The sequence below is a fragment of the Pholcus phalangioides genome, unplaced genomic scaffold (assembly GCF_987345545.1).
Source record: "Pholcus phalangioides strain wild (caught in Gottingen) unplaced genomic scaffold, Ppha-v1.0 ptg000007l_1, whole genome shotgun sequence".
Taxonomy (NCBI): domain Eukaryota; kingdom Metazoa; phylum Arthropoda; class Arachnida; order Araneae; family Pholcidae; genus Pholcus; species Pholcus phalangioides.
In genome coordinates this window covers 46913029-46939641 of record NW_028301600.1, presented here as the reverse complement: position 1 = coordinate 46939641, position 26613 = coordinate 46913029, and the positions used below count along the sequence as shown (strand labels likewise).

The window sequence follows — 26613 nt, the reverse complement described above, 5'->3', positions numbered from 1 at the left end:
TACGGTAATTAATAAACGAATAAAAAAATTTGTACTTTCAATTGAAAAATTTTACTTGTGTGTGTGATTGAACTTAAATGCTAGTTAAGTTATAAATACTATTTTTCTAGTTTATTGAGACTCATTTGGTCTTGACATTCAAGATTGTAATTGAATAATTACAGAAAAATAAAACATCAATTAACCGAGTTTTTTCTTAGCAACATGAATTGAATGAATAACTCCAGCAATTTTAACAACGTTCTTCCTATAATCTTTGTCTCGATGAATAATAATATGGTTTAATAGAAGCAATTCTCTTAAGGTTTCGGTACACGCACGCACGCGCGCGCGCGCGATAAAATTCATAACACGAAGTACAATGCTCTGGGGTTTAGGAATATTCCACATTTTTTAAATAAAATATTTTAATATTATTTGATTTTTTTATACTATTCTGCAGCACGAAAATATTTGAGGATAATCCTTAACAAGACTATTTTAATAGCACTGTGTGTGTGTGTTGGCTTCTAAGTACATCTGAATTGTTGCACTTGGACCTCTACCAGCCTGCCGTAATCGATGTTCAAAGCAAGATTATTACGAGGCCCCCCATGCACGAAGGTTTGCCGGGTTCTGCTGGAATAGTATGTTACGACGTTACTGACATCAGATAGTTTGAAGTAATAATATAGATTTCACGCCAACTTTCTCCATAGTGGTAGAAATGTGAAAACTCTGAAATGTATGTGTGCGTAGCCGATTCATAAACGAATTATAATTATTTAATGATACATGATTGATAAATCAATAAATGCAAATATTTGTTGATAAAAGCCTTGAAATGAAAAGTACTTTTAGGACTTCGTTGTGGTAAACGTACCGAATCTCAGGATTTCATATGCATAAAAATAAAATATTACATCGTACAGTACAGGTCCTATACCAACACGTATTACACGTAACTTATAACACGTAAAATAACGTCTTACGTGTTTATACAAGGTGTTCAAAAAAGGACTACTCAACTTTAAAGGCGAATAACGAAAAAAAACAAAAAAACAAACCGGTTAATTAGAAATGCACTGTTTACTGAATTTTTATTAGGAAGACGGTATTTTGCACAGTGTCGAATTAGAAAAAAACATTAAAAATATTTTCTGATGGCTGTGATAGTGATCTCCCGTACTTGTACAGATACTGTACTACATTTTGCTTCAGTTCGTTTACTTTCTGTGGGGGTCATTTGGAAGATCATGTCTACCATCAAAACCCACAAAACTAGTACGGAACTGAAACATTACATCTGTAACGCGGGTATAGCCATTCAGGTGAAGACATGGTCTCAGGTATTCAGTTATACGTGAATTTTTTATGAGACTACGTCGTATGGTTGCTGAAAATGGTAGATACCGTATATTAAAAAACATTGCAAATTAATTAAATAATTATTTTACTTTGAGGGTGCAGCATCAACGGCGAAATTTGGGACTAATCTTTGAAATTCAGAATGGTTCATAATTTATTGATTCTCCTGATAAAAACGTAACTAACAGAGTTTACCATCTAACCGCTTTTTTATTATTCATCCTGTATTAAAAGATCGCATATACAGAAGCAAAAATAAATAAATAAATAAAAGATGTAAAGTTTCTAAAGATACTGACGACAGTTTCTTTCATCAACACCATTGACACAGTCTTCTCTTTCATCACATCTTCGTTCCATATCAATACACTGTCGATCTCCACACAAGAACTGTCCAGGTCGACAATAGTCTGGAAAGAAAGATATACCAAGAACATATACTAAAGAAGCGAACAAATCAATTGAACAGTTTTTTTTATGGTTTTTCTCTCATCAGACGTTTCAATAAGGAAGATACTATAGAACCTCTCTATAACGGACACACACATGTGACCAAAAATTTTGTCCGCTAACGGAGAGTTTCCGCTAATGGGGAGGTAATATATACAGTAGAACCTCGTTTTCACGACTTTCACATTTATATGTCGTTTGGCTTCGGTCGCAGTTGGGGTTCCTACAAATGTATATGTTACAGTATAAAAGTGATAGACCATTGCTTATGCATAATCACCAATCGTTTTGTTAAAGAAAGTTTGATTAAATTTCACTACATTTACTAATTTTACCGGCGATTATGCATAATTCCCAAATAAAGTTGGAAAGTCTGATGGATATGGAAAAAAATTTATAACCTTTCTTCTCTTCATTAAACCAATGAATTATTTTTACTTGTACATGATGCGTGCACTACACATATTTCGCAATAAAAATTAAATTACATCAAAATAAGTGTGAAGGAGATAAAAAAATTCATATAGCAACATTATCATTCTTATAATGTTGGCTTTCTTCACAAGTATCAACAAACAAAACCAACATTCGAAGGTTTTTAACTGGTTTTTAACTGGTTTTTAACTGGACGATGCGAAGATGAATTTAGGAAACAGAAAAAATTCAACTACCTTTGCGGGGAATCGAATCCACGTCCTCTCACTTACCGTTGAGCGCACTAGACTACAAAGGCAAAGAATATATGTCTTCGGCAAGAGAAGAAAAAGGGCAGTTGAATTTTCTCTCCTTCCTAAATTGGACGGCTTTTATATAAAAGAAACCAAGCGCCATTTTAAAATTTTTTTGAGATATACCGAAATCTGAACTATTGAAAGAGGTGGGATTTTTTATTTAAATAGAGATAAGTGACATATAGGCTGTGTGATGCCGTCTGTGTGCACTTGAATCAACTGCCAAACTGAAGAGATAACTGAATCGAAGATAACTTTAAATAGCATTTTCTCAGTTTTGAGATATATATATATATATATATATATTTAATGGCGCTTGGTTCCTTTTATATAAAAGCCGTCCAATTCCTCTTCTCATCGGCCTGCTGTTAAAAACCTTCGTATGGATAGCGGAGAGTGATATCATCCTCGAAAACCAAACGTTACCATTCGAATTCACCATTCTGGATCATAGCCATGTTTAGGCAATTAATTGATGATTCATCATATTTACCAATACGAGCTTTGAATTAAACATAATCGCAGTTGAATGTATTAAATTCTCGGTTTATGACCAAAAATTGATAAATTGGAGTGAGGAAAAAAAATTCGTATGCCTGACTTTACTGTCCGCTAACGGGGAATGAAACACATTAAAAGCCCTATTTCACAGGTCCGGTGATCAGAAAAGTGTCCGTTATGGAAAGTTTGTATTGAACTCAAATTCTCACCACAATTAGTTTCATCTGAAGAATCTCTGCAGTCCACGACTCCATCACATAGCCTATCAGACATTCCTCTCACACGGAGCTCACTGGCACAACCTGAAAATCAGAAATTAATATAATGTAAAACTCGATTTCTTTTCTACTGAAATTTATTAAAAAAACAAAACAATAATAATAAGTATAGTAAGCAACCATGCTTTTTTGAGTTTTAGATTCAATAATCTATTTCTATCTTAAAAAATGATGTTGAAGTTAAATTATGTGAGTTATGGAGGCGATCGTGCAAAACAATTTATGATGACAAACAAATTGGTATAAAAATGGTACTCATGCGTGTTTTATATAATTTTTTTTGGAAATTTTAGTAATTGTTTTATTTTCCCCAAATTTTAATTAATCTCTCCCTCCTTCTTAAGGTATGTAGCAAAGTTTGAACAGCTATCTAAGAGCAATTTGTTTTCCTTCGCCGTGAATCTCACGGAAACAACGTGAGCATCAAAATTCACGATAGAGAGAGAGAGAGAAAGAAAAAGAAGAAAAAATTTAACTGATAAAATATCTTAAAAAAGCCTAATTACCTGCTTCATGAAAAATTGGGTGTTTGCGAGGAAGTTAGAGTCACATTGATTTTCGTTACCGAAAACTCGCAACGTGGTAGTTAGTAGGAAGAAGATGGAAGTAGAGGCTCAAAGACAGAGATTTTTCCAGATAGGCTGGCTGATCCAGTATAAAATGTATCCGAAAATCTTTTACTAAAAGACAGGCAAAGAGAGCTTTAATGAATTTCTCTTGAGGAATCGATGACAATGCGTGCAGCCATGAACATTTCGTGATGAGAAATCCGACCGATAATTATTCTGAATTCTTAAACGTGAAACGCGTGCAATAAAATTTTTCAACATGATCACAGTATTGGGGAAACAGATATTTTCCGGATATTATGCTGAGGTGAATTCGGAAAGAAAAGTCACATATCTCATCTCCTCCCGGACTCGAACCTAGGGCCTCTTACACACCGGGCAAGCATGCTACCATCTATACCACTGGCGACACCATCTATAGCAAAAGGCTTCCGCGCGAGTTCTTTTATTCAAATAGAGCACAACTCTGGTCGACGCATGTGCCATCTTTAGCCTTTTTTGCAGTATATCGGATGGCTACAGGTGAGACGACCTTCTTCAGTGACGCATGAGTTTCCGGCGGAGGCCTGCTATAGATGGTGTTGCCACTGGAGACACGACCCTGCCTTCCATTTCACGCACTGTGGCTTGAGGCGCTGAAGTAGAGGCATTAATAGTGGTATGCAAGAGGGCCTGGGTTCGAGTACCGATGGAGATGAGATGAATTTTCTATCCGAGTTTACCTCAGCATAATATCTAGAAAATATGTTTCCTGGATATTTTTGGCTGAGAAAAAAGCCGTCATGATCAGTATTGTATGAAAATAAAAATAACATGGTACGTATAAGAACCCAAGAGAAATGTTTATAAAGCAAGTGAGATTAAATTCTATGACGCTATAGCGAAACCCCTCTTAACAGACACCCCTCATATGAGGTCACCCCTCTTTTACGGCCAAATAATAATTGCCGTTGGCATAAAAAATTTATGCATATGCACATCAAGCCCCTGATTAACGGTATCCCTCTACTACGGACGAATTTTTTTGACCCGCCGGTGTTTGCAAATGAGAGGTTTTACTGTATTTCCAGAACACGCAGATAATCCAGGAAAAGGTATTTGAAAAAAAAAACTGTATTTGGTCACAAAATTTGTGCTATTTTTCACAAGTAAGCACAGAAATTAGGCATGGGGAGCAAAAGGTATCTGATTAGATAACTAGAAAATGTCTAATTAGCCATCAGATCATACTGTGGCACCATTGATAACGGTTATTTATTTTTGCATACATGATTAAAACTTGCAGCTTAGAGCCAATTTCGAGAGGCTATGAAAATACGCCCCCCCCCGTCAAAGACAAGCGGATACAGGCTCTTCCGGGGGGGGGGGGTGCGGAACATTTGTGAACGGGGGGCGAATGGATTTTTCTCTCACCCTTCCACATATGCTAATAATACACATTTCTGGGAAACGGTGGGGGGGGGGCGACCGTCTTCCCCTTCCTGTATTTCCACCTATGATGTAGGATTTAAACCTATCAGACGGAGAATGAGACCCGTACTTTTAAAGTACCCGCCCCTTTGAGGAGCGCTTTTTATTTTCAACTATATTTAATGAAATTTCTTGATAAATGCAATGTCTGTCAGGCCCTTATGAATGTGAAATATGGTGGGAATTTTTTTTTTTCGCGTCCCTGAGCGGGTAGTCAGATGGTGGTTTAGCGGCATAAGCACCACTCCTGTATCACATGATATTGGTGAATTTTCAAGATGTTAGTTTTACATCAAAAGGATAAATATAGTGATAATTATATATAATTTCATTGGCAAATAATAAAAAATAATAATTTTCAAAATCTTTTAATTTAAAAATATAACGACAAATCTAGTACTCTTTTATTCTGATTCTATTTCGTACGGTTTTGTTTCAAGCAACACTGAACATTAAAAAAAAATGTGCGAAGCAAACAAAATCCTAAAATATAGAAAGTTATTTAGAATTATTCAATAAGTATTTATATTACAAAATTCATTCATATCATTAATTTCCTCTATCTTACCTTTACAAATCATGAAATTTCTGAAAAACGGTAACACTCTTCTGATAAGAACACAGTAATACTTTACAAGTAGAGCACATAGTAGTAAAATTGTTCGGTGGGGCTTCACTTTGGTACTTCAAAAGATCCATGTTTTTGTGATGTATACAAAAAAACTGGTACGTCGATGTTAGCCTTTTTTCTTCAGAAAAGGGCGAGAGCATCAGCCTTCCCCATAAATACATAATTCTGTCTCCCCACTCACAAGCATATCATATTACACCTTAACAACAAGAAAATTTCATACTTCATAGCTCTAAGTGGGCAGTGGTTTACCCATGAAACCACCAGAAAACTTAAAAAAATATATATAAAGCACCAATAAAAAGTTTTTCTTGGCTTTATGATTTTTAGAAAATAAGAGAATATATAACTAAAATATTTATAAGTTTAACCCCAGTTATTGATCAATATTTTTGAGATGAAATAAGAAAAATAAAAAATTTTCATCTTCCTGTAGCTCAAGTCTGTTCACACACAAGTTGTATAAGTCAATAAAAAAAAAACTATTGCGTTGCCATCTAACAGCTTCATTGAATGTCAGAAAACATATTTTTCCAAATCAACCACCCCTAAACCACCGCCCGGCTGAGGGAAATTTCTTTGGACAGGTGGGTTAACAGTGCAACCACCGCCCCTAAAAGGGTTAATCACTGTTTGGTGGCCATGACATGATATGAAGAATCATTGGATGAAAAATATAGAATTCAATACGGAACCAAAATTTAAAAGTAAAATGATGAGTAACAGTTTTGTTCGTATTTCTTTGATAGATATGTAAATTAATTTTAAATCTTGTAAAAGGAAGGAGCATCACTGTTACTTTTGTTAGATATAAAATTTGATTCTTCCTATATTCGATATCAAAGGACTTCGTTAAAAAGAAAAACTATAGAACGGAACAAAAATTTTAAAAATAAATTGTTTAATTTTTTTTGCAATTTACATAAAATATTGCTCCCTATCTAAATTTCCGAGTCACATTTTATCACGACGAATCTCAATTACGGTCTCATTCCACAAAAAACGTTTTAGTAGTCTTTGAGAATACTAGGTTCATACTGTAGAAGCTTTAAATATTGAAGGCCATTACAATAAAAATACGAAGGTTATTATAATTAAACATGAAAGTTATTAAGTAATAAGATTTGAATCATAACGTAATCTCCGATTTTTCAATGGAAGTCTCAATATTAATCAACATTCCATCATTGATCTTATGGAAAGGGTAAAGAAACCTTAAACACTCGCAAATGAGAAGGGTAATTATTATTTTGAAGAATTTTCACATATGAATTCACCATGATGGAAATAAAAGACGTGAATCAAAAAATAATTGAAACATTTTAATAAGTACGACACAGGAGGTATTTTTACTCACCCGGTTTTTGATGACATTCCTTTCTTCCCGTGAATTTAGGAAACTTAGAGCAATCAATTTTTTCTGCAACTTTTTTAGGCAATAGTTTCTTGCAAGCTTTCCAAAAATCTAGATTAAAAATGAAAGAAAAAATATTATGATAGGGATGTATAGTTAGTTAAGTTCATGGAAAACGAAATAATTTGAATAATATGAATAATCAACGTGAATAGTCTAGAAAAGACTAGACTCTCAACCTTTCATGCTTCAAGTACGTACCCACTCAAATGCGTAGAAGGCTTGCGTATCCCTAGAAATAATTCAGTGACTTTTTAAATATGTACTAAGTATGCATACCCCTTAAAATTTGTAGAGGGTTTGCTTTCCCTATGAAAATGATTGAGAACATGAACAAGATGATTGAGATGATATCGCTTACATCCTTAGACTTGCGTACCCATTGAAATATGTAGGAAGCTTGTGTATATTCCCAAAAACACGACGAAGACCCATTTAAACCTAACCATGCGTACGAACCTTTCGTATCCCCGGTACATTGTGCCATAATTAATTTTTTTTTACACCTTTTCCATCATTTTACTCATTTCTTCTACCCCTACTGATTATTTTGTGTGTACACCTAAAAGGTCTATTACGTACCCTTAGGAATACGCGTACTACTGGTTGGAAACCGTTGGTCTAGACCAGCAGTTCTCAACCGATGCTCCGCCGTGTGCACTCCCCAGGAGCGTCGCGATCACTCGAGGAAAAAAAAATTTGAAAAAATAATTAATATTTTCAAATAATGAAAATAAATCAGTAACTTCGATGAATGAATAAAAATTACGTCTAGCACCGTAGAAATTACACACCCAAAAAGGCTCCGCGAGTCAGAAAAGGTTGAGAACCGCTGGTCTAGACCATAGTTTCCCAACCTTTTTTGTCCCATCGCCCCCTTCTTCAGAAATTTTTTTCTCCCATCGCCCCCCAACGCAATCTAACCCATAGGATCCTATGTTATAACCGTAGCCTCTACCGCCCTCCTGGAACATTCTACCGCCCCCCAGGGGGAGTTAACGTCCACATTGGGAATCGCTGACCATTGTTTCACAAACATGTTGCTCCATCGCCACCACACACCATCAGAATTTTTTTTTCTCTCATCACCCTCCAACTCAAGCAAACCTATAGGATCCTATGTTATACCCGTAGCTTTAATCACCCCCGGACTATTCCATTGTTCACCAGGGGGTGATAGTGCCCACTTTGGGAAACACTGGTCTAGAATGATTAGGATTTCCTACCCTTTCGTATTTTAAAATTTTCTGTATGGAACTCAACAGGTGGAAAAAGTCTGAAGACATCAATTGAAAAAAAATATGAACCTTATTTAATATTTTTTCACGTGTTATGAATGATTAAAACAGGCATCTTCAACATGTCGCTCGCGAGTACGCCAGTGCTTACTTAAGCAACCGGGAATAATTGTTTGTGACCCAATATGTCATTCTCTCAAATCTTGATCAGTATACCCTATTATAAATTTGTATTCAAGAATTCACGCTATGGTTTTTTGAGTTTGAGCATATATATACTCTATAGAGTTGCCATATGGATACTGCTCTTCTGATAAGGACACAAGCAGTGCTCACGATTCATTTTTCCAGTCGTGAGCACCGTTTGTGCTGCTCTTCTGATATGGGCACAAACGGTGCTCAAGACTGGGAAAAGAAATCATGAATTTTCACCCCCCCCCCATAAAAACTTATTGAATATTTTTTTTCGGAAAATGCGGATGCAAATATGTGGGTGCTGTTCCGCACATTTTTAACTGAATCATCAGCACAGCAGTTAATTAGAGTGGTTAATTATTCAGTTAATTAGAGTGGATTTTTTTAATTAGCTGAAATAGTTAATTAATTCCAAAATATACAGTTTGTCTTTTGATTTTAATTTCATTTATAAACATAAAATCTTGGGTAGCAAAGTTGAATAGTTTTTACCTTGGAATTTTATTTTCAATCCCCTAAATTTTGCGCGATTTTATAAATCTCTGAACACGTAAAATTTCAGCAGCTCTTAAGAAAGACACCAACAAGGAATCAACTCCTTCTAGGTAAAAAAGTATTGCACTCATATAGCCGTATTTTCAACTGAAATGACACTAAAAAATGTATTTTCTAAAATATCAAAGAAAAAAAAATTAAGAAAAAAATAGATATAAAATGATTTTTTTTGACCATGTATTTTCCATATATACAGGGTGTCATTTAAGTCACAATATGACCTTTATCTCATCAACCGTTCATCATAGGGTTATGGCTCTAATTTAAAAAATGCTCCGAATGTGTTCACAAATCACTCTGTACCAGTTCCGAGAGTAAAAATATAGTATGATATAAAATAAAAATTCGAAATTTTTATATGATCTCCCTGTCCTCAAACCCAATTAAAAAGTTGTTGCCTTGTATCTCCAGTGGCCAACAAAAAATTCCATGTTTCTAAGTGCAATATTCGCTGAGAAATTTTAATTCAAAAATTGGAGAAAAGTTGGGAAAGAACAGCATGAACAAACTGATAATGCTACTTTCCCTTATTTATGATGTTTTTATATTGTCAAATATCTCTCCAAATATTGCACTTAGAAACATGGAATTATTTTGTTGGCGTCACAGGAGAGTAAGAGCAACAACTTTTTAATTGGAAATTAGAGAACAAAGAGACCGAATAAATATTTAGATATTTTATTTTATGACACAGTGTATAGGATTTACATGTGACACCCTGTTTATTCAAATGTACGTGGGGCCATAGAGGAATTATAAAGTAGTATATTTGAAGGACAGAAATTAGAATATTTTTCTATGTATTAAATGAGATGTTTTCTGCTGAAAAGCGTTAATTGTGTGGAAATAAGAGCGTCTATATGAAGCAAGTCAACAGTTCTAATGAGTCTGAAAGATGGGGAAAATACAATTAGGAGCTTGTAAACTTCCCAAATAAAGCTTACATCTCAGTCACTCAGCTCTAATAAGAGTAACTAATAAGTCTGACGAAGCGACGAGCTTTCCTTTTTTCTTAGCCGAGATCACGACGATGTTATTCTTTGTTTCCATGTATTAGAATAGAAAAAAAAAAAAATTTGAGTCCTTTTCAAAGCTTTCTAGTTGAATAGTAACTTGCTGTCTTTCACAGGTGGTGTTGATGCTCCTGATGAAAACAGTTTCGTACTAACTTGCTTTTTTTATCACATCCTGAAAACTAAGAACGATGGAACTTTAATTTTCCTATGCATCAACTTTCCTGTCTTTACCGACTTTAAAGTAAAATTTGTAGCACATCTATTTAAATCAATCACTCTGGCTTTTCTTTTTGTTGTTCCTTTGTTGTCCTGTTACAACGACAGCGATCAATGGCTGTGATTCTTTAGCGATCGATCTTCTCGTGAGTGATAGATAGAGGCAAAAAAAAAAAAAAATTACAATTTGTTTGTCAAGTAAATATATATCGTTTCTTTTTTTTTCTTTTACAGCTTCCGCTTAGACCGTGATGTCAGAAAAATGGTTATAAATAGAGATAGGATTTTTTTTTGTTATGTAAGCAGAAACTTAACATTTTATGATTTTTCTTTCCTCTCTAGAGACTACTACAATACAGGGTGATTCTGAATTCATGGGACAAACTATAAGAGGTGATGTAAGACACCTAATCAAGCATTTTTTATCATAGAATGTGTGGTCGAATCGCAAATAGCAAAGGCGGTAGGCGGCGATTTTAGTGCGCAACAGCACTTCACCAGAAACAAATATATTTTTTTGAAGGATTTGCTGCGATATGTGCTATCAATCATTCGAGGGTGTATATGCATCTTCGGATTGGATTGGAGTTTCTTTTTTATTAGTGCAAGGACCATCAAGGTTATGCTACGAAAAATAATGATTTGTGGTAGAATTTTCTTTACCCAGGTTGCACCATATAAGAAGGCCTACCACATTACAATACCATGCACCCTCGAATGGTTGATTGCACTTATTGCAGCAAATCTGTCAGAAAAATATATTTGCTTTCGGGGAAGTGTTGTTGTGCACTCTCTAAACCCCCCTCCCTCCACCGCCTTCTCTATTGCGATTCGACCGCACATTCTATGACCAGAAATGCTTGTTTAAGAATCTTATATCCACTCAAAGTTAGTCCCATGAATTTACGATCACCTTGTGTAGTCTCTATGTAGTATATCGTAGCAGTGAAAGATGAAATGCAGTAGAACCTTGAATAACCGAGTTTCGAGTTATCTGAAGTATCTCCATTAATTGATTTATACATTGAGGTGTCATAAAATCGCATGCAAAACACTTCACATAGTGACAAACTGGTTTACAAAATGCTGTGATGCGTTATGAGAGATCCATGGATTGTGAATGTAGTGTTTTGAATAGTGCTTTCTAAAAAAAGGGCAATATAAACTTTCGGAGGTTCTTGTTTTCCTGTGAAATTTACATTACAATAGAAACGTGGAGTTTTTTTACGCTAAATTAAGATTAAAATTTATGACTTTAAAAAAATATTTCTTTTAAAGCTTAGGTTAAACTTATGCCTACAGAAGTCTTCAACATGTTGCTCACGAGCACTGCAGTGTTCACCGAAGCACTCAAAAATGCTGTATTATTCATGCTCTAGAGGTCTTGATCATTTGTACAAAGGGTCTCAGAACTCAACCGCCAAAATTAAAGGGGTGATAGTTAACGTCGAAGGGAACAATTTTTGAAAGGGATCGCAAATGACTTTCGTTTTTAGCGTATGTCAACATACAATTTAAGCCAATACTACTCCGCACACCAACTCCGGTCATATATCGCCATACGGTAATTTCTAACCAGTGGAGTTGGGTGGGAAATGAAGGCTCCATCCATCGGTGGTCGCCCTAAGCTCGGTAGGTAGGTAAAGAACTTGGTTGGGATGTTATATGCCCGGATTCGAACCCATGGACCTTGATGGTAACCTTCATATTGGAAGACGAGCATCTTTACCACTGCGCCACTCAGGCACAATTTAAGCCACTGGCACTGAAAAAGTCCTGAAGTAACATTGGGAAAGAAAGGGAAAAAATATCCCCCTGACAAATAATACCATTCGATAGTAAATAGGATGATATTTTTTTCCCCTTCGTAATTGCCTGTGACAGGAAGGAAGAAATATTTTTTCCTCTCACACGGTATATGAAATTTCTCTGTCGCTGCTGATGATGTAAGCAAGGTTGCCATATTTTGGTGATTTCTGATTAAGGGTGATGTACGTATCCTCTGAATAAGTGAATTGCGACTCTTGATTCTTTTTCGAAAATTGTTTGTCTTAAAATGTACTATCACTCCTCTTTGACGGTGGAGTTCTGGAACACCTATTTTTGCATTCATTTAAACAAACGCTATTCAAGTTGTATTCAAAAGTTCACACTATGCTTTTCTGAGTTTGAGCATATGCTAGAGCCACCATACGGATGGTCTTCTTCCGATAATAAGCGTACATGGTACTCATAACACGAAAAACGAAGTCCTCTAAGTATAAAAACAACGTTGAGGACACGAGCTACGTTAGTGAAGAAAAGGTAAAGTAAAATATGAGTATGTAAAATATAAAAAAAAATTCCGTAATATAGATGTGTGTGTGTGGAAATTGTTTCCTGTTCGGATTTTCATAATGCTTTTAGCGGAAATTGGATGAAACTCAACGCACTTCAAATGTCGTTTATGCATTCTGATTATAAAAATACTTACTACGATGCTGTAGAAAGCTTGCTTGTTTTTCCACCATCTAGTCTGCCCCAATTCTAGTGTTTTAGAACATAATTTACATTTTCTGTTACTTACTTTCAGCGTGGGGGCTCTAGATATAACGAGATATCTGTACATCATATAATATACATATAACAAGATTTTATAATGAATAGAAGCTCATGAAACAAATATGAGTTTTTGTTTTCAAACAAACAACCTGGTTTATACTCTATTTTCTGAAAACAGATACAATTTGAAAAAAAAAAATGAAGAAAATAAAATTGAAAAACGTTTTCAACATTTATTTCAAATTCATAAAATGAGCAGTTTCAAAAAAAGGATAGAGCACCAAAAAATTAAGGAATCTGCAGTTTGAATTTAATATAATGAAGTCTCTATAGCAATTTGTATATTTTCATCTGAACATAAAAAGTGTTACTTTTATTTCATTTTAAATTCACATAGACTAAGATTGGTAGCTTCATAACATTAGAGCAGTGGTTCTCAACCTTTGTGAGACCACGGCCCAGTACAACAAATAATGGCAACAAATAATGACTAAAAAATTAATAGCTATATTATTTCAAACTATTTACATGATTATTAACGACATCACGTTAATTAACTGATTAAAACCGTCAATTAATTAACTAATTAAAACCATCAATTAATTAACTGATTAAAACCGTCAATTAATTAACTGATTAAAACCGTCAATTAATTAACTGATTAAAACCGTCAAAAAATTAACTGATTAAAAACCGCCAATTAATTATTAAGGACACGTTGGTTCGTAAGATTTTGTTACAGTAAAGACTTTATTATTTTACTATTATCTTACAGGGGTTCTTAATATTTTTTTAGCCGTGACCCAAAATCAACAACGTGATCAACTAGCCATCCATAATTTTATTTTGAATTTAAAAATGCTTATTGTATATTCGTAAAGAACACAATATGTTTGAGAAATATGATTTTCTCGATATCCGAAACGAATCATTGGAAAGAAATTGTGGCAATGTGCGTGTTTTTCATTAATATATCGTGGAAATGCTTTTCATTAACTCTAGAGATGTTTTTGATTAAAAAATTCTGAAACTATATATTTATTTTTTTCATTAATTTCAAATTCTCACAAGTTCCAGTTTTTCATTATTTTTCTGTGCCATTCTGGAATAATGTTACACCTTTATGGATGCCAACTTTTCTCCTAAAAATTTATGAAATTATGGCTCAAGAGTGCCCCAAAAAATGTTTAGGTTCCAGCCCATGCCGATGAAACTGTTGAGATGCCCATGAAACCAGTCGCAGGGGCCAAGTTTTGGCTTTCGGTTAACCTTTTTGTGCACAAAGTGACCGTGGTGCGTCACGAATGATCAAATGAGCATTAAAAGCCGCGCGTGTTAATTCTTGACGTATACTAGATTGCAGGCTGTAACTTTTTTTTTTAGTACAAATGCCACACATTCCGTCATATTGAAGCTGAATAAGCTTGATACGAATTGGAAGAAACCCAGAAAATTCAATTACATAAGATCTCTTCCGAACAATACATGTCAACTTATTCAGCTGTCTTTTCGTATCACAAAATTTAATTGCCTTAACTTAGTATATCGATCAATGATCTCCATCTGCGGCAATTTATAGTAAGCGTAATTTTATAGCGTCAGGTGGTGCTCGCGTGTCGTTATTTTGTGTGCATCGAGAAATTTCCTCCGGCAATGAGCGAAGATAAATGACTTATTAAATCCTTCAAAGAGACTTGCTGTCCGTAATTTCCTTCATAAAGACGCGTCCATTCAGGTGTGTTAAGAATACATTGCAAGAGCAGCGAAGGGAATTGATCTTCCCAGAATAGCTAATATGATCATCACCCTCTATATCACGTTCTAATAACTTAATACCATTTTAGAATGTAAAAAAATGAAGCAAATTCTTTCATAATTACACAAACTCCAGTTATCTGCATATAAGTTAATGAATCCATCCCATGTCGACATTTTCCGATTGAAAAAAGAAACTAAACAGTCATCCCAACATCATGTACATAAATTTTAAATAGTAAAAATTCGATTGATAATGGTCGTTCAAGTGATTTGTTCTGTATTTTTTGAGGTTTTTAGTATATATATACTAACACACCATCATTTTGATTCATCAAGGTTTAACCTTTTTTCCATCCCTCATCCCCCTCAGGTAATGCGATTCTACTTTTTAAAAAATTTAGATTTTTCTGCAATTAATTATATTAATTATCCATTAATTAACATCTATGTTTTATCACTCGGCCAATTTTTGTCGAAGAAGATCGTATTTTTTTGTTTCGCACGTCAGTGCATGTGATATGAGTTCTTTTTACTTAATATAACTTATATAAGAGATCCTTGGACCATATAAAATTTAAATTCCGCAAATTTTGAGAAATTCTAAGTTTTTGGACTTACTCTTCGCTTATTAAAGGGATGACCAACCAACGGGCCGCATGCGGCCTCACGAGGTGAAATTGTGCGGAGCTCGACAAGATAAAAAAAATCTGAAATTTTTTACATTACTTTTTCGAATAACGAAATTGTGGTTAATGTAGAAAAAAATTATTTCTGATATGTCACAAAAAAATTTGTATTTTTATCACACAAACACAAAATCTCTCTAAATACTCAGGTCACATGATTGATTTCAGAAACCTACTGTCAGAGTTATAGAAGTAGCAGTAGCAGATTTTCTTGCGCAGTCATTGGAGGCCATGTCACGTGATGCCTCGATGAGCAAAATATCCCTCAAAAAATTTTTTTAAACTAAATTTTTCCATGAAAACTCAAATCTGCCCTGTTGTCTATTGGTAAAAATATTGTCAATTGGCCGTTCAAGTATTACGTCATCATCGATGGGGGAGGGGGTTTCCGATTTGCTGACTTTTGATGACAAGAGGGTGGGGGGGGGGTCGGATAATGCTTACTTACCACCCTTTATGAAAATATGAAATATTTTTAATGGCACCTTACTCGGTTCACCAAAAACGAGAAAAACCTTTCGATAGTTTGTGAGCACTTGAAGTAACATGCCCCCCCCCCTTATTGATGTGCCCTGCAGAACCACTAAATGTTTCGCGGATCCAAGTGATCTGGAAATTTGTTCGGGCCGCTTAAGTACCTGGTGCGGTCCGCGACACTGCGTCTGACCATTATTTTGGCCCTCGAACAGAGAGAAGTTAGTCCCCCCTGGCTTATTAGATGATGTGCAATAACATTTGAAACATTTTTTTGTAATTAGAAGTTTCCGCTAAGGTTTATCGGTTTAGAAATTAGCTATTGGATAACGATAACAATAGACACCTTTTATATAGGGATGTTTCACTTTAAGTGTCCGAAAGGGATAAAAATGTGTAATGGTTGATTCTGAAATTAGAGTAAAATATGAAGAAATATTAGCAAAGAAAAAAGGGGGGGGGGGTTGGCCGAGCTGCGATAGACTCACTCCTGTGAAATAGTAATTGTAAATGAAAATACATTTTTTTAAAGTGCCAACAATAAAAAAAGGCAATTAATGTAATTTGCATGTTTTCTTATTATATTAAAATAATTTTATCCCGTTTGATTTGAATGAAAATTGGTCGCGATGTCGATGATTGAAATTCTTGATTTTTGTCGCTTTTTAAAACCATTTTCGATTTCTTTTGGAACTTGGTTATTTTAGCTCACAAAAAATGATGAAAATCAAGGAAGTCTTATATAATAATGAAAGTCTTCTATATCTCGATGAATTTTCTTTCAAATGTTGGGTGGGTTTTTTCCGATACAACAGGGGAAAACCCAAATCTTATCGATTGACCTTTTTTTGCACATGAGGTCGGGTATCACAATTTTTATTCGTATATTTCCCCAAATTTTTTTTGCAGAAGTGAAATTATTACAGATCAATTTGTCATGTGTTACTTCAATTTCAGAATCAACCATAGAATTTTTATTTTTATTCCTTTCGATCACCCTTCATGAGACACCCTGTATATATATATTTTTTGGTGAATGGAACGTCTTCAGTCATCATTAAAATATGGAGCAACAGCGCAGGAAAAATGAATCAGATCTAGGTGAGCATAGAATGAGATATTTATTTAAATCGGACTACTTAAAAGTCAAGATGTATTCCTTTTCGATGCATTTCATTAATAGAAATGGAAAGCTTCGCATTTTTCCCCCTACTTTTTAGACCTGAAACTTTCACCCAGCAGTTTTAACGAAATCGTGTTAAATTACTGCGATTTCTCTTCATTCTTGTCGATATTCCAAGACTAATGGTCCAAAACAGTAAAATGGTTCTAAGGGGCCAAGTGACAGAGAGATAGAGAAAAAAATAGTTTCAGCTCTCCTCTAAGAACGTAAAACTTCATCTTCCATGGGAAAGATATATGTATCCAAAGCAATGACTTAAGCTCATAATTTCTTATTAGATCCTTCCTTTCATGATTTCATCTCCCATATGATGATATATGAGAATGCCAAATGACACAGATCGTACTTAAGTCAGCGCTCGGAAATCTATACAAATCTATCAAAATACAGAACTATTCGTGAAATATTTAAATGAAATAATCCAGAACTTTCTCTCTAAAATTACCAATGCTAATAATGTTTTTTTTTGTGCAATAAAACATCGACCACTAAATTTTATTCTTTAAATAACCATGAGAAAACTGTTTTTATTGAGCAAAAATTATTCAGTGTTACAAAATAACATACAGATGTTACGGTAAAAGCTCGAAGTCTCGAAAATCCTAGGTTTTACCGGTATAACTTAGAATTTCCCAAAGCTAAGTAAAAGTCTGAAAAATGCTCGTGGACATTCTTATTTTAGGATTTTATTGAATCAATTAGTAAAACTAATCGGTGAAATACCATTTTGTTCAACTAATGATTCAACCATCACGCATTTATACGAATCTTTAGTAATAATACTGCTCAACAAAAATTTTTTTTCCATGTTCTCAAGGAAATTTTAATGTTTTTATGGTAAATTGGGGCTGCAGATTTCAAAACTGGTGTTGGTTTTGCCGAACTGACTAGTTTTTGAGTCTGCAGCCAATAATTTTTGGGTGGAATTTTCACTTTAAATTTTTTATATTTATTTTCCTTTTCTACTTTCTTTCTCAACACATAACATTTATATCATTTTCAGACATCAGTTATCTTTATGTATTGCTATTACGTTAATCAATGATTTACCTTTCGCTCAGTTTCAATGTGATTTGTATGCTGCTTATGTATTACCATTGAAATTTAATTTTCACTTTATCTCAAAAACTAATGCCAATCTAAGAAAACCAATGTCAGATTCGAAATCAGCGCCCCAAAATCACCCTAAAATCACTCAAATATCTTTGGGAACAAAATTAGTGTTGAGCAGTGTAATCACTAACTTATCACTCCTTAATACTGTATATTATCAATCAATATCATTAATTAATTTTCTATTATTTGAAATAAAACTAGACGAGTACGCATTCTCCGAATGATAGAGTCCCCGTAATATAAAAAAGTTGTTAATTATTAATTAATAATAATAATGCTCATAAACGTTTTCATTTAGGGCCTGTACCAGTTCGCTCCGGTAAATCCTAGGATTTATCAGTATTCGGGCCTTCACCCCGTGATATAAACATTAAACATACCTCACTGCACAATTTTGCGAGAAATCCAAAATATTTTCCCATGTTATATCAAAAAAGACAAAAAATTCTGCTCTGTGTTACACAAAACTCTGAAAAATTCTTTGTTACACAATATCACCAATTTTTTACTATTACAAAAAAAAAAAAAAAAAAAAACTATTTTCGATAAAAAAATAAAAAGAACAACGAGAAAAATTTTTGAGAGCCGTGAGAAACGGTATCAAGTTGATGAAATCCGAACACCATCTTATCTGTGGTACAAATTTGAGTAACGAAAACCACGAAATCAAGGGCTTTCTTGACAATCAATAAACAATTCTAGCAAGGTTTTTCTTTTCTTTGGCTTTGGTTAAGAAGAAAAGCAAGAGAAAATTTTTTTTTTTAGGGCTCTCTCTCACAAGGAGTCGAGACTTTTCTATATGGAACTAGGTATTTTTTTTTTTCTTCTCTTAGAGCTTTTTCTTATAGAATCCATTCAAACAAACAGGAGGGGAAGAGTGTATTGTCACCTGGTTTTAAAGGATTGAAAGAAACACTTTTTCCTTGATCGTCGAATGAAACTTTCTTCATCCATCTTTGTCAGAGATACCTTACCTAAATAAAAAATAAAACTTCCCCATACCTCACGAAAGACTCGATGTTTTTTTTTTTGAACTACAACATTTTCGATAGCTGTTTGTAAAGAAGTCCTCAGAACCTTAAGTTTTTCGATTATGTTGCCTTGCATTTTTCTGGTTGGGCACAAAAAAAGCTTAGAATCAAAAAATACATATAAAATTGAGTGGGAAAAAAAACCCTTCAGGAATCGTGAAATATATTATATTCATTTACTCAGTTGCACTTTTTATGAGCATGTTATTTGGAAAAAAGATTTCAGGAATTGGATGTCCAGATTTTTTTTTTCCTTCAAATTAAGAAGTTATAGTACTAAAATATTTTTGTGTATGTTTTTTGCTGTAGATAAATTAGTATTTTGAGATTGGTGAGTTGTGTGTGTGTGTGTTTTCTCAGCTTCATTTTAATTTAAGGTATCCGACTAGTACCTTTCTTAGCACTTTTCTATAAAATTGTGCTGGGGAGCGAACTTTAATAATATCTTTTGACAGAAGGTGTCTCAAAATGGTGAAAACAATTATAAATTTTGGACTACCTATGTCATTTTTTATGAAAAAGTCGTTTTTATGTCAAATTTTAAGCAAAATTCATGTGATATTTGAAACACGATTGCGTGTGTGTAAAAAATTCTGCGAATCAAATATATTTTGTTATTTTCGCTGTACATTCAGCTAGTAATAAGACAGGTTATGAACTAAAATTTAAAGAATTTGTATGGGATACTCATAAGTTTCACCCAAATCTGTTGATGTATATGTGAATTTGTTTAAATTTCATGTTACATATCGTGTATAAAACACCGCGATTAAACAAATACACGTGATAGACCTTAGATTCTATGAAGCAGACTTCATAACCCTTAACATTATGTGGCAAAATAACATATTGAAATTTTATAATGATACAATGAATAGATTTTTAGAAATCATGTTTGAAACTCAAGTAAAATTTGAAAAATATTATTCTTCGTAAAACACGTTTAAAGTTTTTATTCAGAGATTCACTGGTATGTAAAAACGCAAAGAACGTAACTTTGGTTTTAAGCATCATATGAACAAAACAAGGCCTGTTTTGGAACCACAAAAAATTGGGTTTTCGTAAAAAAATGAAAAAAAATTTTTTTTCCCCAAAATGACGTTTTAAATGTAGTCGGATACTTTAAAGATATTCTTTGCATATTTTCTTAATTTTTCTGCTTGTTATTTAACATTCTTTCATTAGTTTAAATCTTGATTGATCCAGAATTTACTAGAAATTAATTTTGAGTTGATGAATTTGACACGTTATTTTGATGTGCTTCGGAATCTTTCTTCAGTATATCCGGTTTTTTTCTTTCAGCTAAACGTGGTCATGAATTGAGAAATTATAGAAAATGGAAATTGAAATGTCTTTATTAATTGTTTTATACATTCTAATGGCTTGTGTTATTAAAAGAAAATGGAATGAGACTGATAATATGAAGTCAATACGAATGGAAAAAATGTTTAAGCATTACTAATACCTTCATTTAGAAATATATTTTTCGACCAAAAGTATTTGGAAACTTTTAACTGTACAACTATAACCGTTGTTACCCTTTTATAAAAAACCACGGATTATGAAATAAAGCGGTACGTACCTTCGCAGAATTCCTTACATGGCATGACGATGTCATCTCCTACGCATTCTGGTTGTAGCAATTGACAAATAAATTCTTGTGCCAGAGGATAGCATTCGAAATCAATAACTTGGCGAAAGGTGACCAAATCTTCTTTTACTTCGGAATAATTCGAATGACCAGCAATATTTGGGTACGACGTCTTATTATACGATTGTTGCAAGCAAAACGGAACCTCTACGTTTGTACAACGTCGAGGGATCAAAAAAGATGCTTCTGGATTCGGAGGAGTTGTTAAACCTTCCAAATATCCTGGATACTGTCGCCTTGGAACCCAGCGATCCAATGCATCATCTGTCGATGGTTTTCGCTCTGAAACAGTACAGATTTACAGATTAAACACGCGTAATTTACCCTTGATTGATGAAACACGAGAAGAGCAACGACACGTTGGATACTGTAAGTTGATTAGGAGGTAAGTGGTTTAATAAACATCATAGCATATTTCGTGCATTTTTATGTAAACTTTGAAAGTTCAAGAGTGATTAAACTTTCCCTTTAAATTTTAATAGGATGCCTGTCTAGATAATGTTTTGATGTTTAAGTAGTTTTCTCGAAATCATCAAAATACTTTACTGCGAGTGAAGAAAACAATTTTCTCTGCCAACGATTCTTAAAACCACTTGCGATATTCTCTTCTATCTTATTCACTTTCTTTTATATCGTCGCAATTCAGCGATACAAGAAATACGTCGATACACAAACCATATTTTACTATTATTTTCTTTATCATTGGAATATTTTTTTATCTTATGTTTCCCCACGTTCTGATGAAAGGTATAACCAAACTAAGTTCAAAATATATGGTATCAAACTTCTTGTAAATAATCTTCAGACTCAAAAAAATATTTTGGTGATTCCACGAGCCGTGTAGTACTTTACCTTGAATCTTTAGGGAATCGTGATCGATATCCAGATTTTCAAATACACCGGTTCGAGAGCGCATAATTTCCTCAGAGAGGATGACATACAGATCTGCTGCTGTGAGACCAGCTTGCTCTGGTGATAAATGAAGGTTAAAATGAACCACCAACTTCTTATCTTCTTTCCTGTGAAAAATCCAATAAAAAAGTTAATATGGCCTCAAAGTAAAACTTGATCGCTTAAAGCACATAGAGCGCACCATATAGGAGTATTTACAGGAAGGATTAAGTGGTCGAAGGATTAAAAGTTCGCAAGGTGTCATGTTCACAAAAGAGGTGGCAAATTTGGGGAATGGGTGCTCAAGAAAATTATAACAGAACGGGAGGAGAGTGTCAAAACCCTAAATTCTCCTCTGATACGTTGTATAAAATAATATACAATGAGTAAGATACAGAATAAAGTACCCTTAATGTGATCACAAGCTTATATCCAGAAAAATAAATTTGTGCGGTCTAGACCACAGGAAGATTGTCTAGAAGTGGTACGATAAGATGGTGGAAGGCTGCTATACACATCTTCCAGAGCATATACGTTCAACCCATGACCCGCGGGCAAAATGTGGCCCTCGGAGTCATCTGATGTAGCCCGCGACCTCAAACCTACATGTGTATAAAGGAACTAAGCGGCACATAACCAGATCACGTAAGTGGCCGATTACATATTCCTAGATCACTTAAGTGGCTCTCGTTCGTGGTACATTTACAGATCACTTAAGTGACTCCACGGGACAGTTCCAGAACACGTAAGGGATCCACAGCACATTTACAGATCACTCAAGTGGCCTGTGGGATATTTTCACTTCAATTAAATAAATTTAAGTAAATTTGCAAATTTTTACAAATCACTGAGCCACATCCACAGATCACTTAAGTGATACGCGGTGTAGTTCTATGTCACTTAAATGGTCCACAGCACATTATCACTTTAATTAAGTGGTCCCCAGCACATTATCACTTTAATTAAGTGGTCCCCAGCACATTATAACTTTAATTAAGTGGTCCCCAGCACATATCCAGATCATTTAAGTGGTCCCCAGCACATATCCAGATCATTTAAGTGGTCCCCAGCACATATCCAGATCATTTAAGTGGTCCCCAGCTCATATCCAGATCATTTAAGTAACCCGCGGCACATTTACTGATCACTTAAGCAGGGCTCGGCACATTTAATGTGCGACCTCGCAATGTAAGTGCAACCATCCTTTTGTGGATGTAAATAAATAAATAATTTTCCAGAGAGATAATTAAGTGACTCCCCCCACGATACGTTTTCAAAACAAGGAAGTGGCCCGCACTCTCCAAAAGGTTGAGCAGTAGATCAATCTTTGATCTAGAGCTATAGATTTGATATTGATCTAGAGCTATCGAGAGCGCAGTTCATTCAATAGCTATAGGGGAGTGCGTGATGGAAGACCTACATGATAGAACATGAGATGAGCGAGTTGGTCCAAATGAGCTCGATTTAATTCAATTCTGGAGAATTGGTGGAACTAGAGAACTTTTAAGTCTTGGTCATTCCATTTTTACAACTTTTAGACATTTCGGGACAACACAGGTACGTCGTATAAACTACTATTGAAGATCCCATAATCCCAGGAAAGGCTATGAGCATATATTTATGTACTTGTACATGATAAGTAACGGGAAAATTCATAATCATCTCTAGCCTTATTTCATTAGCTACACGCAGCTGATGTCAAAAATACGAGCCGATCACAATTATTGCGATTTGAATGTGTAATACACTATATTGTTTGAACTTTACAACTTAAATTTGTTTTTTAATTAGATGTACAGAGCAGATAACTCACTTGTTTAATGCCAGTATTTCTGACTGAAGAAACGCAGTCTTGTATATACTGCTGTTGAATAATTTGTCCAACTGAAAAACAAAAACAATAAATATTCAGTTTGAAAAAATTCGATTAGATATTGGAGATTTGCTTATAAAACTTGAATCTACCATGAATTTATATATATAAAAACCATGATATATAACTTATACCTTACTAAGGTTTTCGAAAATAATGCACGGGATATAAACACATTCAGAAAAAATATATTTAGGTGAAAACATTATGAGGACAATCTGAGACGCATTTTAAACAATGCACATATATCGTAGTAAATAAACTGAGAAAGATATTTTTCATGCTTTTCACTTATTATAGCATTAGGATTTTTTTCTTTTAAATGTTGACAATTTTCATTAGTTTATGAAACGAAGTTAAATTTTCTTGTTAAATTTTAACCAAAAGCAATGCATGGAAGATACGGATTGAAAATTTCATTTTTTACGCTATCGAAGAAAATGCCTAGAAATTTTCTTCTAAGATTCTACCATTTTTTTTGTATGTCTTCAAATATTGGGCGAAAACCTATTTAATTCGGTGAAAACTAAAAGCATTTTGTTACAAACACGATCATTTCGTCATTTTTAATCATAAATATTTCTTTTGCATCGTTCCCATTTACTCGAAAGAGCCAAATTTAAAATGGATTATTTTTCATTTCAAAGTAAAAATGTAACTCCATACACGCGTATGCTAGACTGTTTGCTTGCTATGGCCACAAGGGAGAAAAAAAAACCTAGTTGTACTTTGCTCGATGTTTCTAAACGATTATTTCTAGAGAACATTAAGTATCCCGGCGGAATTAAAATCTATAGTCCCCGGGAAATGATCTCATCTGGCATTAATCTTCGCGCCACCGGTTAATTGTTTTAACATCGATCATCCCGATGTACTTTGTGAGAGTGACAATACCTCTGACACTGCGGAACTCATACAATGGGAGCGAAAAATCTGCTGAATACGGATTTCCAGTGATATCGGCCTTCTCGCATTTTACCACTTTCCTTTCCCAAATCTATCTCTTCCATCCATAACATCGGTCATGATTCTATTTCACTGCTATCACAATAGCTATAACAATTTTACACTGAGGTATCTGGTGTTTTCTCTTGTTCTAAGCTTCACTAAAATCAACAAGAATAGCAAAAACATTCCATTATCGAGAGGCAATAGCAAATGCACTTAAAATATGTCTCTAGTGAGGACAATGTTTTTAGAATACAATGCTATGTTTGTGTGTGTGTGCGTCTGAAAAATATTTATGTTGGAAAATATTTTTTTGATGTACGTATAACAATGCATATTTTGATATACAAAAAGTACACAGAATTATACACAGCTCAAAACAATCAGGTGGGATGTGTATTCATTTAAATTTATTGAAAATTTATTAATTTAAATTTATTAATAAAAATTTATTAATTTAAATTTATTAATTTAAATTTATTAATAAAAATTTATTAATTTAAATTTATTAATTTAAATTTATTAAAAATTTATTTATTTAAATTTATTAAAACTAAGTTGATGTTTAACTCTTGTCACACAACTCTTAGTCAATACCTAACAGTGTTCTTTGTTCAAAAACACAATTAAATGAAAACTACATTTCCCCTAATTATTATCAGTAGTGTATTTTGAAATATACGACATCGATATTTATTATGGGTATCTTTTTCTCAGCCACCTTGTTGGGCATTTTGCTTGTTGTGGCGTTGTATTTGTAATTTACTAGTATATACGAAATGTTAAGCAATATATCATAGGAAAAAAAGATAATTTTTTGAAATAATTTAAAGATGCAAAACTTTTTTGTTGTGTAAATCAATATCGCTCAGATTTATTAATCACTGGCATATTATTGACATGAATCTCATTAGATAAGCGTGATTGCACATTGAATCTTACGCATATTCGATGAAGTAAGTACCCCTTTTAAATAGTACTATCTCCTATGTGACCGGAAGCGTTATTCCAGTTGCTTTGACACCTAATTGCCAACGTCTGTTTGCTTAGTTTGCTGAAAAGCTTCTAGCGATTATAAACTGTGCCATATTCAGCTACTATTTACGCGAATCCATGAAGTCTAAGAGGTTTTAATAACTCACGAGGTGCGAAAATTAAGCAAACGATTATTTTGACATGTACATTTTGAGATATAAATCACTATGTTGTTTTCAATTTACTGACGCCATCTCAAACTGTGAATAGCTTTTAGCAAGAAACTGGTAAATACGAGGCTGATCATCAGCCTGAGGCGTTAGCACACTCGCTCGTGACAGATTTGGCCATAATATTGTAAAACCCTACGTATTCAATAGGAACGAATATCTGCGCACACGTGACTTTCGGACATCATCGACAATCTTTGATTTGGAAAACTGTCAGTGCACAAATTTAGCAATATATAAGAGTATCCTTCAGCATTTCAACTTCCAAAATCACATATAATCAGATGTTAAAAAGGACTTATGAATAATTTTTCTACACTTTTTGTATAAATGCCGTGTATAAAAAATATAAAAAATAATTTATTAATTACACACGCCTCCGATGGAAAAGTTGTCTGATAAGTAATAAGCGATTTTTATAGATTTTCAGGCGCCGATTTCAGGAAAAATCATCAAAATATTCATCCTCGAATTTTTAATAGTTATACTTAAATATATATATATATAAGTCGATATAAAATAATTTTTTTTTCTGGATGCAATTTTTTTTTGCCACAAGCTATTATCCACTGATTCACACACAAACATTAAATGAAAAATTGTCTGGAAAGTTACGATAATTTGGGTTTATGCTATTTTCCTGTA

The 26613-nt window shown here is 33.9% G+C and overlaps 1 protein-coding gene across 4 annotated transcripts in view; it reads right to left on the bottom strand.

The window, feature by feature from the left end:
- Positions 1–26613, bottom strand: part of LOC149085381 (atrial natriuretic peptide-converting enzyme-like) — a 261184-nt gene that overhangs the window by 19178 nt on the left and 215393 nt on the right. For all 4 annotated transcript variants that reach the window (XM_089233369.1, XM_089233370.1, XM_089233372.1 and 1 more), the window contains 6 exons: positions 23756–23826; positions 21904–22070; positions 20983–21333; positions 7335–7442; positions 3239–3331; positions 1647–1757 (listed from right to left, as the gene is read on the bottom strand). In XM_089233369.1, coding sequence (XP_089089495.1) covers positions 1647–1757; positions 3239–3331; positions 7335–7442; positions 20983–21333; positions 21904–22070; positions 23756–23826 — 901 coding nt within the window. The remainder of the gene's footprint in view (positions 1–1646; positions 1758–3238; positions 3332–7334; positions 7443–20982; positions 21334–21903; positions 22071–23755; positions 23827–26613) is intronic.